The 17,999-nt window shown below is 49.7% G+C and overlaps 2 protein-coding genes across 2 annotated transcripts; one reads left to right on the plus strand and one right to left on the minus strand.

The window, feature by feature from the left end:
• Nucleotides 1–11,738: 11,738 nt before the first annotated feature.
• LOC117855561 (uncharacterized) lies at nt 11,739–13,216 on the minus strand. The gene is made up of 4 exons (XM_034737947.2): nt 13,061–13,216; nt 12,793–12,948; nt 12,178–12,411; nt 11,739–11,943 (listed from the first exon to the last, which is right to left on the minus strand). Exons 1-4 carry the CDS (start codon nt 13,064–13,066, stop codon nt 11,884–11,886), a joined length of 456 nt encoding a protein of 151 aa, XP_034593838.1. The 5' UTR covers nt 13,067–13,216; the 3' UTR covers nt 11,739–11,883.
• A 1,255-nt stretch (nt 13,217–14,471) lies between these two features.
• Nucleotides 14,472–15,602, plus strand: LOC117856504 (uncharacterized). The gene has a single exon (XM_072294020.1). The coding sequence runs from the start codon at nt 14,472–14,474 to the stop codon at nt 15,600–15,602; it is 1,131 nt and encodes a 376-aa protein (XP_072150121.1).
• Nucleotides 15,603–17,999: the final 2,397 nt, after the last annotated feature.

Here is a 17,999-nt window from a genome sequence, read left to right on the forward strand (position 1 = left end):
ATATGGTACTAAATGACCTTGACTTGTTGTTAGATACGTTTAGATACGATCATAGTGGGATATGAAGATACTAGCCAATTAATCCCCATAATGTATGCCAGATCAAAGACCGATACCTTTGTGGTAGAGTTCTCATGGGAGTCATCATAGACTCTAATGGTTACTTCCACACATCATTCCGAAGCATCATATAAAAACCTATGACTTCGTTGAGGGATTAATTATGATTCCATTGAATCATAGCCATTATCTATCAAGATAATGGTGCTTGTATTGCTTGGATGCAAACAGGTTATGTGTGAGCAATATCACTATATTGTCCACAAAATGGTTTATCCTCAGGTATTGTTGTAATACATTTGAGGAATAACCAGATTACAAATTAAACATGCAAGTACTTTGCAAGTTTATTCACAAAGTCTCTACCAACTCTCACACTTTAAAAGTGTGTAGAATTGGTATGTGATGACTTTGAGGTTTGCAAGGTTCAAGGGGAGTCTCCTCATGAATTAGAACCTATTCATGCATCATATTGTACTCTTTTCTTTTTATGAGCTTTCCTCTCAAGGTTTCTCATATAAAAATTTTTATGAGGCAATATCAATACAAGAATATATATCATATCTTCTATTTCCCCACCGGGGTTTTTAAAGGAGGTATGCAAGACATATCATGTCATATCTTCTTCTCTAAAAGGAATTATTGAGAGGATATCAAAGACATGCATTGCTCCCTAAACTTTTATGGGTTTTGTGAGTGAGCAATGACCATATATATATGCCATATCATTTTCTCCTTACTTTTCCCATTGGGTTTTGAAGGAGTTTTGATGGCATATCCACATGTACATTCCTCATATTTTTCCCACATGGTTTTTCGAGGAATTAACCAATACATTGATCTTATTGATGGAGTTGATCAAGGGGGAGTGTTTTGAACCATTTATTGGTGATCAACACCAATAGCTGTCATTGGTGGTTACTTACCGAAAGGGTCTTGCACCCTTTCACTATGATCATTCAACATTATATATATGTACAAACAGATCAATGCAATACACAGAGAATTCCACTCTTGTCATGTGTCTTCCATTTACATTTCAGTAAATCTACTCTTAACAGCTCCAACGAAGATGTGGGGTTTGCTCGGTGGTGGTGCGTGGCGTTGCCGGGTGGTCGTGGCGCGTGGCCCATGCCATTGCCAGGGCGGCACGGTGGGTCGTGGTCTAGAGTCTGGACGGGTTGTGTTGTGTGCATGCATCTCGGGTCAGAACCGGATACTGGCAATCTAGCCATTTCTAATTTTGTACGAGCGTGATTACCTTTGGGTTTTTTTTTGCGAACAAACATTTGACGGTTGGGTCTACCATTTAGCGAAGAGAGGCCGGCTAAAATAGACTTTCTAACCTCGAGACACATTTATTAAAAAAAAACTCGAGGCAAACGTTAGATGTTTGGCTCACGGAGTAGTACAGATTCTTCCTTTCTTCTTGGGGCTATTTAGCTTCCACTCGAGTGTTTCAACTTTCCTTCACACATGAAATTTTCCAACCGTTGGATCTGCATATGACGTCTATTGTTGTTTCTTCTTCCTTCCTTCTTCTTCCTCAGTCCTTCTTTCTCCTTCGAAACAAAACAGCGGAAGCTTCCTCCTCAACGAGTCAACACCGGTGACCCTACCCCGCCATCCTTCACCCCGTCTCCAGCGGCTCTCGCCGCCGAATCCGCCGCCGCTCCCCACCCGCACGCTAACGACTCTGGATTTGGTGCCCTCACCCCACCTGGCCCAACCACCATCCTCCACTGCCCGGATGGCGGCGCCACCGCCGTCGTGCCTCGCCGCCCCCGCGCCCACCACCACCGCCTGTCCGTCCTGCCACCTTCGGACCTCTGTCTTTGCCCTGCAACACCAGGAACCCAGGGCCTGAATCCCCCATCCCCAAACCCAAATCCCCTAAGGCCCTAACCTCTTGCCCTCATCGGAGCTCGCCGGAGATGGATCAAATGGAGCTGGGTCTCACCGGAGATGAAGAAGATGGGTCAAATCTTGGTGAAGATGCAGAAGATGGGATGACGAGAAAATTCGAGTGTGGGAAGCCAAAGAAATGCGCTAGCACAGTATAGCTTTCCCCTTCTTTTTTCTCGGTTGATTGGTAGTTCAATTCCCATAAGAATCAGGGAAATCACATGCTCGCCCTGGTGTCCCAAACAAGGAACCATTAGGTTGCACTGTGGCGAACGTGTACCGCGTCTTTGACTATAGATATATAAATAGGTGAATTCAGGATTTGCTACTTGGTTTGTCATGAAAATGGCAACACATGAAGCTGCAATCATAATTTTCAATCGTTCAATGGCAGCTTTCAGCGGCACGAAGAGTTAAAGACCGACCAGCAGTCGGCATGAAGAGTTGAAGACCGACGTTTCTGCGCTCCATCTAGGCAGGCACGACTAAATGTGCTAGAGTTTTCGGCGGCATCGTGACTGTATTTTATCACCGACAACAGCAGGTCTCCTGGAATCTTTTCCCAAAACAAAAGGCTTTCACAAGCAGTCAACAAAATCTGTTGTTTCCACGAAAGCAGAGTCCGAACAACCATATGTGAAGCCTTCGCCAAGATTCTATGCACCACACAAGTTGCCAGTAAGATCGTACGCGGTATGCACAATTGTCCATAAGAGGGTACGGAAAAAAAGATGATATGGAAGAATCATTTTCTTTTGTTTTTTTACATTTGTTGAGGGTGTAGCGTAAAAGCAAGGTAGCCGTAGCTTCTCTCAAGGATGGCTCTATTTATTGGCTATAACTTTTTACATGTAACTTTATCAAATTATTCTTTTTATAAATGAATGGAAAATGTTATATAACACTCGAGTGTTTTAGCCTCCACCAGCACTCTCTTTCCGTCACATGCATAGGCTGGAGCAGAGAAGTCTTCATCTTCCTCAACTCCGACGATGGCTCCGACGAGGTTAAGATTCGAGCTTTGACGTTCGGGTTTGGGGTTTGAATTTTGGGACTGGGGATTCGATGCCGACAAGTGGCAGCGGCCTTAGAGGGACCTCGCCAGTGGTAGGTGTGACCGGTGGTGGAGCGGTGAGGCAAGGCGGCGGTGGCGCCGTCAGCCGGGGCGGCGGAGGAAAACCGGTGGGCGGGGGCGACGATGACGACGATGATGGGTGGAGGCGGCAGCGGCAAGGGCAGCGCGGCTGCTGCTGCAGTCGGGCTAAGGTCTCATCGAAACTTCACGGCGGCGCGTAGTGGCGCAGGGGACTGGATAGTTGGGAAGAAGCTCACGGCTGGAGGTAGAAAATGACTATAATCCAACTGTGTAAAAAATCGAGTGTGCAGATGATCCAAAACACTCTGAGTTGCATAGCTTGAGGTTTAGCAAAATTCCTAATATACAGCCACAATCCGAGATTAGCAAAATTTTGCCATTCAATTGATAAGCTCAAACCGGTCGCATGATGAGTGTTCCGTACAAATCATCAAGAGGAAAGAGATGTTGCCACAAATGAATAGGCCATGTTTGATTGACTTCCACACCTTCGCCGCAACTCACCACGCTGGCATCCTTGGCATCCAAATGTGACGCGCATAAAAAGAATTATGATGACCCATGTATGCCCGTTTGGTTCGTTAGGATTTCCTAGAATTTCTATCAAATCAAATGTTTAGATACTAATTAGGAGTATTAAACATAGACTAATTATAAAATCAATTGCACTGACGAAGGTTAATTTGCGAGATGAATCTATTAAGCCTAATTAGTCTATAATTTGACAATGTGGTGCTACAGTAAACATGTGCTAATGATGGATTAATTAGACTTAATAGATTCGTCTCGAGAATTAGCCTCCATCTGTGTAATTAGTTTTATAATTAGCTCATGTTTAATTCTCCTAACTAGCCTCTGAATATTTGATGTGATAAATTTTAGTCGGGACTAAAGATCCGGACGACCTAGGATACTGAAAAGTAAGGGCCCGTTTGGTTACTTTTGCTTATTTTTAGCATGTGTCACATCGAATGTTTAGATACACTAATTAGAAGTATTAAACGTAGACTATTTACAAAACTCATTACATAAGTGGAGGCTAAACGGCGAGACGAATCTATTAAGCCTAATTAATCCATCATTAGCAAATGTTTACTGTAGCAACACATTGTCAAATCATGGACTAATTAGGCTTAATAGATTCGTCTCGCCGTTTAGCCTCCACTTATGTAATCGGTTTTGTAAATAGTCTACGTTTAATACTCCTAATTAGTATCTAAATATTCGATGTGACGGGTGCTTAAATTTAAGCAAGTGAACCAAACCAGGCCTAAACTGCATTGGGCATCGACCGAGCACACTCCCAAGTCCCAACCAAACGAAAACAATTATGATGACCCATGTATCCGTGTTCTAAGCTTAGGTCACACGCCAACCCTCGGCTCCATGCCTCCATCCAACAATGTTTCTTTCTCATTCCCGAAGACATGGTCTCATACTCTCATCCGCGAGCCAAAACATGATCGTCAAGCCTGTGTCCCCGGAAATACAGACCCGACGCGACGTTAACCAGCTGCCTAAAGAAAGAACAAAGTCCCCTCGATGGCCCGGCCGGCACAAAGTCTCGCGACGAACAGGCAGCGGGGGGTTGCATCAACCTTTACGACACAGATGCTCGAAGCTTTTTTCTGCTCCAAAGAGAAGCTTTGGTAGTTCACGACACGAGCAGGCAGGAGTACGCAAGTAACGAAGCGGCATGAGTAGACTGTGTTGTGCGGTCGTTGAGGTCAGAGATCATTCTTTTTTCTAAAAATGTAATGAATGGGAATCTGTAAAGTGATTAAAAATGCAGAGCTCTAAAAGTCTTCAAAATCTAAAGAGCTCTAAAAGTCTTGCTAATATTGGTCATTTCCTATTACCCCGAAAAAGTCTAAAGAGCGCTAATATTGGTCATTTCCTATATTATGCTGGAAAAGTGATAAAAAAGTACACTTATAGGTCGAAGATGGGTGGATCTTGCTAATATTGCAAATTTACGTAATAGGAAATGACCGATCTACATCACTGAGATAACCTTTGTAAGGCGCCTCGGTTTTTTCTCGCAGTTCGTTGCGTAGGAGTATAGGACCATGCAAAGGAGTTGGGGAAAGCTATACCACACGGGAGCATTTTTACTGCTCCCCACACTCGAATTTAGCTGCCCAGCCACAACAGCTTCTTCCATGCTACAACAGCTTCTTGAGCTCCGGCACCACCTTCTTCTTCAGCTCCGGCCGAGTTAGGTTTCCGGGTTGGGTTCGGGGTGGAGGTTACCTCTGGTCTCTGGATGTAGAGGGAGCTCCGGGGTGGTCGCTGGTCGGCGGTGGTGGCGGTCGAGACGGCGGGGGAGCGGAGGTGGCGAGGCGGCGGTGGACCCTTGGTTGGGCGGTGGTGGCGGCGGGGGCGAGCACCGGCGACGAGTTATTGCGCGAGTGGTCGAGACGGCGGCTGCGGATCCAGCGGCGGGAGCCACTGGAGACGGGCAAGGCGGCGGTGGAGGCGGTGGCGAACGGCGGAGGCGAGCTTGGACGACCGGAGCAACAGCGGAGGGTGGAGATAGGTGGGAGGAGGGAGGGGCGGTGGGGGAGGGCGGGCCTTGCCGACGTTGGGGACGACGCCGGCGAGGCGACAGGGTGGAGGCGGCGGGCGGCGTCGGGGTCTCGACCTCTCGGAGATGAACCGGCGTGCGACTGGATGTTTGGATAGGGAAAGGTTTGGGCTGCGTGGGGTGGAGAAGATAAGGTTAGAGGATGGTTGGATTTAGACCGTTCGTCTCAGATCGAATGGTCAGCAAATTCGAGTGTGGGAGGGGGTTATTATACACGAGTGGGACAAAGACACCCCCAAGGAGTTTATGACGATCTCACCATGACCTTTCATGTCTCCTCAGTGGTGTAGGGCGTGGAGCAGTCTCAATATTCCGACTGAAATCTGTCGTGTACTCGTGTGCATTGTGGGTTTTTTTTTTGTTAGTTATCAGGTCATAGATAAAATTAGTTGAGATTGTAGCTTATACTCTATACCATGTTAATTGAGTTTATTTTGGAATTTTAGTTTATTACTTAAATTAGAAGTGAGTGCAGAGTGATGTTCTACTCTCTTTTTTTAAAAAAAATCACTATTGTGTGAATAATTCACGGATTTTTCATTGGAGCTCTTTAGATAATTAAAATGAGAAAAAATAAGGGGCTAGATGACCTGCATTTGTTTGATTGCTTCAGCTAAGTGGTAGTATGCCCAAGCAACTGTTAGTCATATTTGGAAACGGACAAGTTGAATCCTAGTACAACATATGTGAGTGTCCAAATGCTCAAAATGGAGCACATATACATCATACAGCACACTTGGAGAGTTTGAAGAACTCTAGAGCTCTTTACATAATTGATGAAACAAGGATGAAGAAGAGGTTAAGTGACCTGCATTTTTTTTTAATCGCTCGTACATGCGTCCTGGGCTCCTGGCCGGCAGGCCCGCCTCGTTCATCTGCGCGACATGTCCACTCCCCGGCCCGATGGCCGGACTGCCCGGCCGGCACAAAGTCTCGCGACGAACGGACACAGCAGGGGGTTGCATCCACCTCACTGGTGCACGAAGCGAAGCTCCAGCTTTGTTAGTACGCGAGCAGGCACGGGGGGAAGTGGCACTGCTTGCTTTCACCGGGAAGGACACGCAGCAAGCAAAGGCCAGAGGAGCAGGCGGTGGTGCAGATAATAGTAGAAGAAGAACCGGTCCAAGGCACGGCACATCGCCGTCACGTCGATGTTTCAAGGTTACCACGGGCGACAGCGGAGAAAGGCCGCCTCGTCGTGGCATATCCGGCATGATCCAGTAAAAAAAAAGCGGCATTTTACGATGGAACGGAGCTGCGAGGAGAAAGTAAATAAAGGGAATGTGGTACGAATACGAGAGTGACCCTTTTATTGTGCAGTAGCTACTACGGACTACGGAGTAACTTGCATTGCAGCGACCGATCCGCTGGCATAGTGGCATCTTTAACATGTGCGTTCCTGTTTTTGCCACGTCTTCCATTTCTGCGTTCAATATGATCTCCGGTAGTCTGGATGAGCGTTTGGTGCCTAATCTTGTTTGAATGGTCAGAACTGTGCTGCTCTAACACATGTTTGTGACTGAATAGAGCGAAAGCAACCAAGTTTTCCATGGTCTTTTGCTCCGTCTGTTAGTTTGGCCATGGCTTTGGCGCATGGAGATATCGTAATCCATATTGCATCACGAAATGGGAGTGCTCTCTATGAAACAGCAGCAACTACATTATCAGTGTGGGAGCACCTAAACAGAGGATATAACGATGGATATTTTTTTATTGGTAGACATACATATACGATGATTTCCAACTTTTTACGAGTAAGGGCATACTGACAACTAACTTTTCTAGAAGGATCACTCTTGTCTCTGCAAGATCAAGCTTGGTGAAAGGGAAGAGCTTCAAAACGATTCAGCAGAGTTTTGCGAGTCCACCACCTCTGCTGGCCCTGGCCTTTAGAAAGTGGTCCATCTCTGCTAAATGGCAACAGACCAACAGTGCTCTGCAGTCTGTACCAGTACTGCATTCCTTTTTGCTAGAGTTAGCTGAAACCCAAGCTACATCGATTTTTCAGCTAGTATTGCGTGCTATCAGGCATACATACTGACAATTAAGTTAATTAAGCTCGTGATAATGTTTGCATTTACCCAACATAAACTGCGTGCTTATAGAAAACTGCTGGGAAAGCGTTAGAAATGTGCACGAGAATATGCTATCCTGATCGCCAAGATGCAGTGGATGGCATACCAGACAAGAGAAACGGAACTGAGTAGATAGACAGGATCTAGCTCGCTGTAGGATTGGAAGACCCTCAAACAGCTGCATCTGATGAGAGCTAGAGGTAGGGCTATGAGTGTTCGTTGGTGGGACCAGGACGGTGAAGGCGGCCAGCAAATAAAGGAGCTAAAAGTTTGGCCAAAGATGGGGTTGAAGGGCTCTTTCTGTGAAAACCCCAGACACAATAGATGTCCACGCCTCCACTAGAAAAATACTCCCTCCGTATAGGAAGAAGTCGTTTTGGACAGCGACACGGTCTCCAAAGCATTACTTTGACTCCTTGTTTTTATAAAAATATTTATCAAAAAGTGATATATGTTTATTTTTATGAAAGTATTTTTCAAGACAAATCTATTTATATGACTTTCACATTTTCAAACTCAACAACTTAAAAGTTATTCATGATTTATATTCCCAATGTTTGACTCAAACCTTGTTCAAAACGACTTCCTTTTCCTATACGAAGGGAGTACATGGGATAGACGTCCACACTCTCAGGTTTCTGTTATGTCCTTTTATTACAAGAACTAAGCTTAATTGAATGGATGATGGGAGTAGATGACTTGATGTACATTCTGAGTTTCTACTTCAATCATCCTGATTTTGTGAAAAATAGATAGCGCATGACTATTTCAGCCATTCAAATAATGCTCCTTTCAGTTTCAGTTTCAGTTTCAATTTTTTGGGGGTGTTTTGGACATGATCTCAGTATCAAGGAGTGAAAAACGAAAATCGGTTACAAACTTTCGAAGAAGAATGAAAGCTTTTCTTCCAACACCAGCAGAATCAATGCATCCAAAGTCCCGAGAAAAAGAGAGTTGATGTGATTAGCAATAATGAAGAGCAATTATCAACCATGCCAATCAGGCTGTCATGACGGCACCAAACATTCATGCAAGAGATTACCTGATAATGAGTGGCACACTGGCACCCACAAGAAATTAACCTCATTTTCTTTTCTCCCTCATTTCTCTTGAAAAGCCTATGCTCATCGGGTTAAACCAACCTTTTGAACTGCGACATGGGCTGATATATGTGATTGGTAATGGGAAAAAAGCGAGGTTCTGGCGATGTCTGGATAGGGGACTGCCCTCTCAAGATCTTATTTCCAGGTATTTTTGAGGTTTGCAACCAACAGGAATGGTCGGTGTTCCAGGTTCTGCAACACGGGGCATCAACCTGACTTTTAGGAGGAACTTCGGGCCTAGAGACGAAATAGAGTGGGAAGAATTGACCAACTTAATAGGAAATATCACTTTAACTGACACACCTGATTCAGTAAAATGGGCTTTAGAGAAGTCAGGAGATTTTTCGACATCCTCCCTATATAATGAACTGACCTTCTCAGGCTTCACTAATAGATGGCTGATGTGTGCCTGGAGAACTAAACTACCCTTGAAGATTAGAGTGTTCCTGTGGCAAGTCTTTAACGACAAGATACAATCCGCTGGGCAATTGAACAAAATGAATTGGCCTGGCAAAATCGAATGCAAGTTATGTGGACAGACAGAGACCACAGATCATATTATTTTTCAATGTGCTGTTGCACAGTTTAGCTGGTGTGTCTGCAGAGATATTTTAGAATGGCCTTTCCCACCAACAAGTTTGAATGACCTTAGAGAGATAGCAAGAGAGGGTTCTAATAGGCAAATCAAAAACATCCTTTTCCTGTTTGGATGCGTGGCGTGGAGCCTATGGCTTATCCGTAACGATCTAGTTTTTAACAATTTAGTAGTTTTTTCCCAGGTTTGTATCGTGCAATTTCCTATATGCAGAAATGGAAGATCTTGAGCAAGGAGAAGGAGCAACTCTGGATCAATATGGTGACTCAAAAGCTGAAACTTCGACTATCATCGTTAAGGTCTGAAGATGATCAAAGTGCATGAAGGAGGGAGGGGGAGCTGTGATGCTGACTTCTCTTCTACTGTCTAGTCTTTTGCTTAAGAGGGTGTTTGAGAGTTGAGTAGAGTACTTCATCAAATCATGTAATAACTTGTTAAACTCGTGTTCGCATATTCTGCTGTTGGTTAGTTTCGTGTTTAGAGGGGGAAGTAGAGAGTGGTGGCTGAATCTTTAGCTGGAGGCCTTGAACTAGCTGGAAGCCAAATTTGTGCTTAAACCTTTGTAAACTGGCAACCCCAGTCAAACTTCTGCTTTATAATAAAGCCGGACCGTAGGGTCTTCTATCTAAAAAAACTGCGACAAAAAAAAGTCAAAAAGGCCGATGGAAAGGAACAACACCAAAGTGGCAACAAAAAGCAGTGATCAAGTAGTATTGCCACCTATCAATGGCATCCCTGGGTAGTGGACATGTCATCATGCTATTCACCGTTCCCGTAATTTCATACATCAGGAAGTGGCAAAAGGCAGGGAAAGAACGACCTGGCTTTATGTGACAAGTTTTTGTAAGTACATTGGGTGGGTATTATGGCTTAATCGAAATAATTTGGTCTTTGACAACGTAAAGGTCCATTCCCATATGGCATTAGATTTGCCGATTAGGAAAAGAAAGAGGTTAAAGATTAATAGAGAAATAGATGTAGACGATGTCACGCTTCATCGTCCATCAAGTTTACGAAGTGCATTACAAATTTGAACTGAAACATTTTTGTACCATCTTTTAAGACAGTCCAAGTTCCGGTGTAGTCTCCCAATAAATGTTTCCCAAGTTAATAGAAATATTCTAATATCACTTTCACTGTTATTAGGAGAGTTGCTTTTGCATTCTCCCAATAATCTTATTTCAGTCCAACTATCAAATTGGGAGAGTCACAACTCCTTTATTTAGGGAGTGTTGGGGTGAATTATTGGGTTGTCCCAATAATTATTGGAAAAAGGAAAAGTGAGAGACCAAGTTGAGATGTGCCTTGGTCTATTTATGATGAGTGATTGATTGGATGATTTGAGGCTTTACCGGTTGATGTGCATGATTATGCTAATAGCTAACCGGAGGTGTTGTGTTGTGTGCGTTGTATTGTGGTGTGTGTAAATATATCTTGTGTATTGTGTCTCTTAGCTTATGATGTGCAGGTGTAGGATGCGAGATGTCGGTCGACGGTATGAGGTGAAGGTCAAGAGAAAGATTCATACCGATGAACTAGGGCTGTGAAGGGTGGACACGAGTAGGCTTGAACCGAGGGACCCGAAGAGTCCGGTTGGAGTCATGGGCGATCCACATGGTGCACAGTAGAGCAAGAGCACACAAACGAGATGAAAGCAAGTCGAGTAGGCAGCGGTATCGAAAGACTTGGAGGTGTCGAAGTTTTAGCGGAGACCAGATACGCGTCGACATCGGTGAGTGTCTTGCGGGGGTTGATACACATAAGCCACAAAATAAAAAGGGCTTGATAAACACCAAGCCAGGTGGCACGCACATCTGCTATAAACCAACAGCCTTAGCGATCAACATCAATCAACCAAATCAAAGGACCCAACATTGAGCGACCCAACTTGATTTGATCCATCGGGGACTCCAAATCCCCAAGGGAATCGATCATCGCGCAATAACACAAACGCAGCGACAGCCGTGGAACAAGGCTTTTCCCCCTCGTTTTACTTTCAAACTATTTAGGGTTACATCAACCTTTTTCCCGTTCCAAACACACGCGAGACGCGACCTTTACGCCGGCCTCGCCGGGGCCGTAACTCCACGCACGGAGTCACGTACCAAAGCCAACGGGACGCGGAAAAGCTGCGATCGAGTGGTCTCGGGCACGGGGAAATGACGCTGCCGGCCGGACCGGGGCGGCCGGGCAGCACGGCAGCCGGTCAGGCACGGCCACATCACGTCGCGTCCGTCATCTCCTCCGTCTACTAGTTAATACGCGTACGACGACCAAACACAAGAAACACCGAGGGATGACGAGAGAGAGACAGAGGTGGTGTTGTGACGAGTGACAACATCATGGCCATGGTTTTCTGGAACGGAGTGTCTTTACAGGAGCGGGGAGGCACACCGCACACAAAACAAGGGAGCTGGCCGCTCATGATGAGCAGTCATCGGGCAGGCGGGTATGGTGGATCCCTAGGCGACGCAGCTGAGCCCCAGGCAGCCCATCCACACGCTCCTCCTCGTCAGCCTCTTCTGCACAGGATTAAGAAAAAGCCACAAGACTCTTACACTAGATTCCAATGCTCTTAAAGAAAGAACAGCAAGGAGTAGCTTCTAGCATGCTTTTCTGCTTAACTGCTTTCCAGTTGATTGTGTGTATATAGGCAGTGAAATGTGCTCAACGAATGATGTATTTCTTGGTGGGTGCAATTAGCCAACTGAACGAAGAGCATCAGCGCATGAGTCAGTGAGAAAGCAGGGCTTTACCCTGGGCTCGTGGCAGAGCATGTCGGGCGGGATCTGGTAGAGGTCCTGGTCCACGGCCTTGACGGCCAGCCGGCACGCCTTGTAAGCAGGGGAGGCGTGGGCCCCCGCGTCGGCCACCCGGCTCTGCTTCCCCTGGATCTTCACCGCGCCCTGCTCGCCCAGCCCCACCACCACCGCCTGCCGCTGCTTCTCGTCCTCCGCCTCCAGTGTCGCACTGCCACTCCACTTCACCGCCTAATGCATGATCAACAAACAAGTGAAGGTGATGTTTTGTGAACAAAATGCCACATAGTAGTATATTAGAAACTGTGTTTAATGGTGGCAAGCTTATTTCTCTGAGCCGACAGATCGAGGGTGTCGTGTTGAGAGGGTAATCACACTCTTTGCACTAAATATCACCTTAACTGGATCATGACAGCAATTATTTGTACGTGCTACTTAACCAATGACTAGTGAGAGACAAACTTCTATAAAATGTGTATTTTGTGCAGACTGATACTCTATCACAGAAACTATATCTCCCTCAAAATGAGGAGAAGAAAATACTGAAAGACCGGCAAAGAAAGTATAGTACGCAGCATCAGGCATTCTAGTTCCTAATAGTCAGTTCGTCACCTTCTTGGCTGGCTTGGGCGAGGGCGGTATGGTCACGACCAGACCGGCCTGCATGGCGGAGTCGAAGTACTGGGTGACCGGCCAGTCGCCGGCGCCGCCGTAGTCGTAGTTCCACTCCCCGAACGCCGGGATGCGCTGCCGCCTCGCCTGCACCTTCTGCATTCGCAACACGAGAGAGAGATAGACGGCCAGCAGATCAAGACGAGATATCACATAGGTCGAAAAGGCATTGCTGGTTGGTCGCAGCAAGGGGGAGTCCGCTCGCTACCTTCATGGCCGCCGCCGAGCTCTAAGCGTGGTAGGAACCGAACGAAGCAGGAGAGATCAGCGGAGCTCCAGGCGTAGGAGTCGTCGAACGAAGCAGGGAGAGATGAGCTGGGTGGGGGTCAGGGGAAGGTGACGGGGGCGAGACGTACGTATTTATAGAGAGCGGGGGCTGCTTGGGGGCGAGCCAGCGAGGGAGTGGAGTGGGAATGTTCGTTCCATGCCTTTCCGTCGCACGCGAGAGATGGGGTTAGGTGGTTACAGGATGGGCGCGGTCGTGCAGCGGGCGTGCCACGGAAGGCAGCAGCTTGCAGCTGCGAGTGAGCGAGGCCGGGCGGGGCCACAGGTGTGGAAGTCAACAGCAGCAAGCGGCTGTGCGTCCCCCGGTGGTGACTGGTGAGCCTGGGCGCACTGTGCGGGTCCGGTTATCACGTGGGATCGAGCGAGCGGGGGACTGTGGCATGCGCTGCGCTGCTGAGTGCTGACCGCAGCGCGGGGCAGGCGCTGCGTGCGTAGGTAGGATCGGCAGCGTGAGGTCTTGTTGGAGGCGAAAGGGCGGGGCCACGGCCACCCCAAGGGGAGTTCTGTGACTTTTGTCCTGGGCTCTGCAGCAGATGTTTCGGACCGGTCGAGAGAACGTAGCGTGATTGGGGGTGGTGGTATACAGGTACTGGTAGCGGTATGGATGGAGCAGGGGTGAACAGTTGCAGGCTTTACTCTACAGCAGGGCTGGCTGTTTCAGTCGCCAGGGGTCCTCGCCGGTCGGCGCTCACCCGCGCCACGCACGCTTTGCCGCCTTGGCGAGCCTAGCCACTAGTCCCGCCCGCAGTGCGCCGCCGCTGCCGTCGGATGGGAGAGGGCTAGGAATCTAGATGGTGATTGTGGGCCGTGGCTGCGGGAAAGCTCTGCGCCTATGTGGGCTGTGGCCTGTGGGCCGAGGACGTAATTTTGAATCCTCAACGCTTCTGCGCTCCATCTTGCACACGTAATGTAGTGTTATCGATGCATCATGACTGTGTTTTATCATCAGCAACAAGCAACTCTCCGGTAATCTATTCCAAAAGAAAGGCTTGCACAAGCAGTTCTGTTGTTTCCACGAAAGCGGAGTCCAAACAACTGCATGCGAAGCCTCACGCAAGCGTGTATATATGTATCCCTGTACACATACTTGGAAATACAATCAATATTCCAAAACTGACATGGTATCACGCGGTTACGATCCGCTTCCGCAACCCTAGCGCGCCGCCGGTCCTTGCTCGCCGCTTCCGTCGCCGATCCACTCGCCTGGAGCGCCGCCGAGCCGATCGCCACGCCCGATCGCCCGCCCTACCTCACCAGCACGGTCGCCGATCCACCCTCCGCCTGCCTGCCCCGCCGCTTCTTTAGCCGGGCGCCGCCGCCGGCCCTAACTCGCCATGGCAGATGCAGATGCCACGGACGAGGCTGCTGCCGCCGTGGCTGCCACCACGGCCGCCGAGGAACGTCGCCTGGCCGCCGAGGCTGCTGCACGCGCCGACAAGGCACGCCGTGACGAGGAACTTCGCCTCCGCACCGCGGCTCTCGCCGAGTATGAGGCCGCCCACGAAGCTATCTGGGCGCAGGCCACCGCCGTCGTCAACGTGAAGGCGCTCATCCCCATCATCCTCGACACGGCCACGAACACCTACACCAAGTGGCGCGGGATGTTCCTCACCGTGCTCGGCAAGTACGCCCTCACCCGCCATGTTCTCGAGGACGAGGCGTTCCCCGAGCGCCCGGTATGGACCCAGGTGGACTACGTCGTCTTGACGTGGATCTACAACACCGTCTCCAGCGACTTGCAGCAGTCGCTCATGATCCGGCCACGCCCCGCACGCGAGGCGTGGTGCTACCTCGAGAACGAGTTCCTCGGCCAGAAGGAGTCCCGTGCCCTTCTCCTGGAGACGCAATTCCGCAACCTCCGCCAGGACTCCATGACGATCACCGACTTCTGCCGCAAGTTGGAGACCATGGCTGCGTCCCTCGCCGAGTTCGGTGACCCCATCGGAGATCGCCAGATGGTGCTCACCCTTCTCCGTGGCCTCAGTGGCAAATACCGCCACATGGTGTCCATCTTGAAGATGCATCGGCCGTTCCCGACGTTCGCTGAGGCCCGTACGCACCTGCTGCTCGAGGAGATCGACATCGATGCTCAGCCCTCGTCCCCGCCCTCGGCCCTCGTTGCCACGACGCCCGCACCACCGGCTGCCACACATGCCCGTCAAGGCGTGTCCGCGCCTGCTGCCCCTGCCCGCAACGGCCAGCCAGGCGGCCAGCGCAACGGCCGCCGCCGCGGCAAAGGCGGCCGCAGCCAGCAGGGCGGTCAGCAGGGCGGCCAGCAGCCGCCCACTACTGCCTACGGCGCACCAACCCGCAGCTATGGCGCACCAGCAGGTGGCCACGGCTCCCAGGCAGCGCCGTTCCCAGGGCAGCACCCGTCCTTCGCCCATCCCTGGGCTGGGACGCTCCAGATGTGGCCGTACGGTCGCCCACCACCGCCTCCACCGGCCTTCGCCGCCGTTCCTTAGTACGGCGCACCGTTTGGCGGTGCCCCCGGCAGCGGCGTCTACGGCTCCGGCTACCCATACCCCTACGGGGGAGGTGCCCATTCGACACCGGTGTTCCAGGGGACGTCATATCCGATGCCATCGACGCCCTGGAACCCCGTCCATGGAGGTGCATGGAACCAGGACTCTCTGGTGCAGTCTTTCAACACCATGACCCTCAACCCCCCGGCATCATCGGAGTGGTACGCCGACTCTGGTGCCGGCTCGCACATGACTGCGGACGCTGGTAAACTTTCCACCATCTCCTCACCCACATCCTCTACACCTTCATCTATTATTGTGGGCAATGGTGCTTTACTTCCTATCACTGCCATCGGATCACATACCTTTTCTTTTCCACGTCGCAATCTAGTTCTTAACAATGTTTTAGTTTCTCCACATATCATTAAGAACTTGATTTCCATTCGTCGTTTTACCACCGACAACAATTGTTCCATCGAATTTGATCCGTTTGGTCTTTCTGTGAAGGATTTACAAACCAGGAACGTGATCGCCAGGTGCAATAGCTCTGGCGACCTCTACCCGTTCTTTCCACCAGCCACCAGCACCTCCGCATTCCTCGCTGCACCCACTTCGCTATGGCACCGTCGTCTCGGACATCTTGGGCGCGAAGCTTTGTCTAAACTTATTAGCTCCAGTGTTATCTCTTGTAATAAAGATGATCTTCTACATTTATGTCATGCTTGCCAGCTCGGGCGTCACACTAGACTTCCTTTTGGTTCATCCAACTCTAGAGCTGCAAATAAATTTGATTTGATACACTGTGATCTCTGGACATCTCCCATTGTTAGTGTGTCTGGCTATAAATATTATCTTGTCATTTTAGATGATTGCTCACACTACATTTGGACCTTTCCGCTCCGCCTAAAATCCGACACGTTCTCCACTCTTTCAAACTTTTTTGCATATGTTCACACGCAGTTTGACATCACCATCAAGAGTGTCCAGTGCGACAACGGCCGCGAATTCGATAATTCCCTGGCCCGCACGTTCTTTCTCTCCCACGGTGTTGCCCTTCGCATGTCGTGTCCCTACACATCCCAGCAAAATGGCAAGGCCGAACGCTCTATTCGTACTATTAATAACATTCTGCGTTCTCTCTTGTTTCAGGCGAGCCTTCCTTCGGTCTACTGGGTTGAGGCACTTCACACCGCCACATACCTCATCAACCGGCTACCCACCAAAACCCTCGCTTTCTCCACCCCTTTCTTCCACCTCCTCTCCACCCAGCCCTCCTATGAACACCTCAAAGTCTTTGGGTGTGCCTGTTATCCCAATATGTCATCCACAGCACCCCACAAACTTGCACCCCGTTCATCCCTATGCATTTTTCTTGGCTACTCCTCGGAACACAAAGGCTATCGGTGTCTCGAACTAGAGTCAAATTGCATCCTCACCTCTCGACATGTCGTTTTTGACGAATCCTTCTTCCCTTTCGCCGACATGTCCACCACGCCCATGGCATCCTCCGCCTTGGACTTTCTTGTTGACGAACAAGATCTCACCACTCCAGTCCCTGGAGTTCGGTCTGTACTTGCAAGTACACCAGTCACGGCGCCGCACGACGCCCTGTCCCCTGGAGTAGGGACGCCTGGCCACCACGGCCCAGGCACGGCCGGACATGCCCCGACAAGCCCTGCTGCCCCCGTAGCTCACGCTGCCAGTAGTTCTCAGTCGGCGCCGCGCGCCGCGTCGATCCAGCCGGCCGGTGCTGTTGCCCCTGCACCTCGCGTGCAGGCTGCTGCCAGCAGCACCGCGGCCGCGGCAAGCCGGTCGACCAGCAGCACGCCCACTGGCCGCACGATGGCCACGCGGCCGGTCTCCATCGCCCCCGTCGACAACGCGCATCCCATGCGCACGCGCGGCAAGACCGGCATCGCACAGCCTGTGGATCGCCTCAACCTCCACGCTGTGCCCATGTCGCCACTGCCGTCCTCTGTCCGTGGGGCTCTATCCGATCCAAATTGGCGCTCCGCAATGCAAGCTGAGTATCACGCCTTGCTCGCCAATGACACCTGGAGTCTTGTGCCACGGCCTCCTGGTGTCAATCTTGTCACCGGCAAGTGGATTTTTCGTCACAAGCTCCTTGCAGATGGTTCTTTGGATTGCTACAAGGCTCGTTGGGTTCTTCGGGGTTTCACACAGCGGCCTGGTATTGATTATGATGAGACGTTCAGCCCCGTGGTCAAGCCCGCGACAGTTCGAGTGGTTCTCTCTCTGGCTCTCTCTCAGGACTGGCCTATTCACCAGCTGGACGTGAAGAATGCGTTCTTGCATGGCACCCTCACTGAGACAGTGTACTGCATTCAACCTGCAGGCTTTGTGGATTCCTCTTGTCCAGATTTCGTCTGTCGGCTC

The sequence above is a fragment of the Setaria viridis genome, chromosome 5 (assembly GCF_005286985.2).
Source record: "Setaria viridis chromosome 5, Setaria_viridis_v4.0, whole genome shotgun sequence".
Classification (NCBI taxonomy): Eukaryota; Viridiplantae; Streptophyta; class Magnoliopsida; order Poales; family Poaceae; genus Setaria; species Setaria viridis.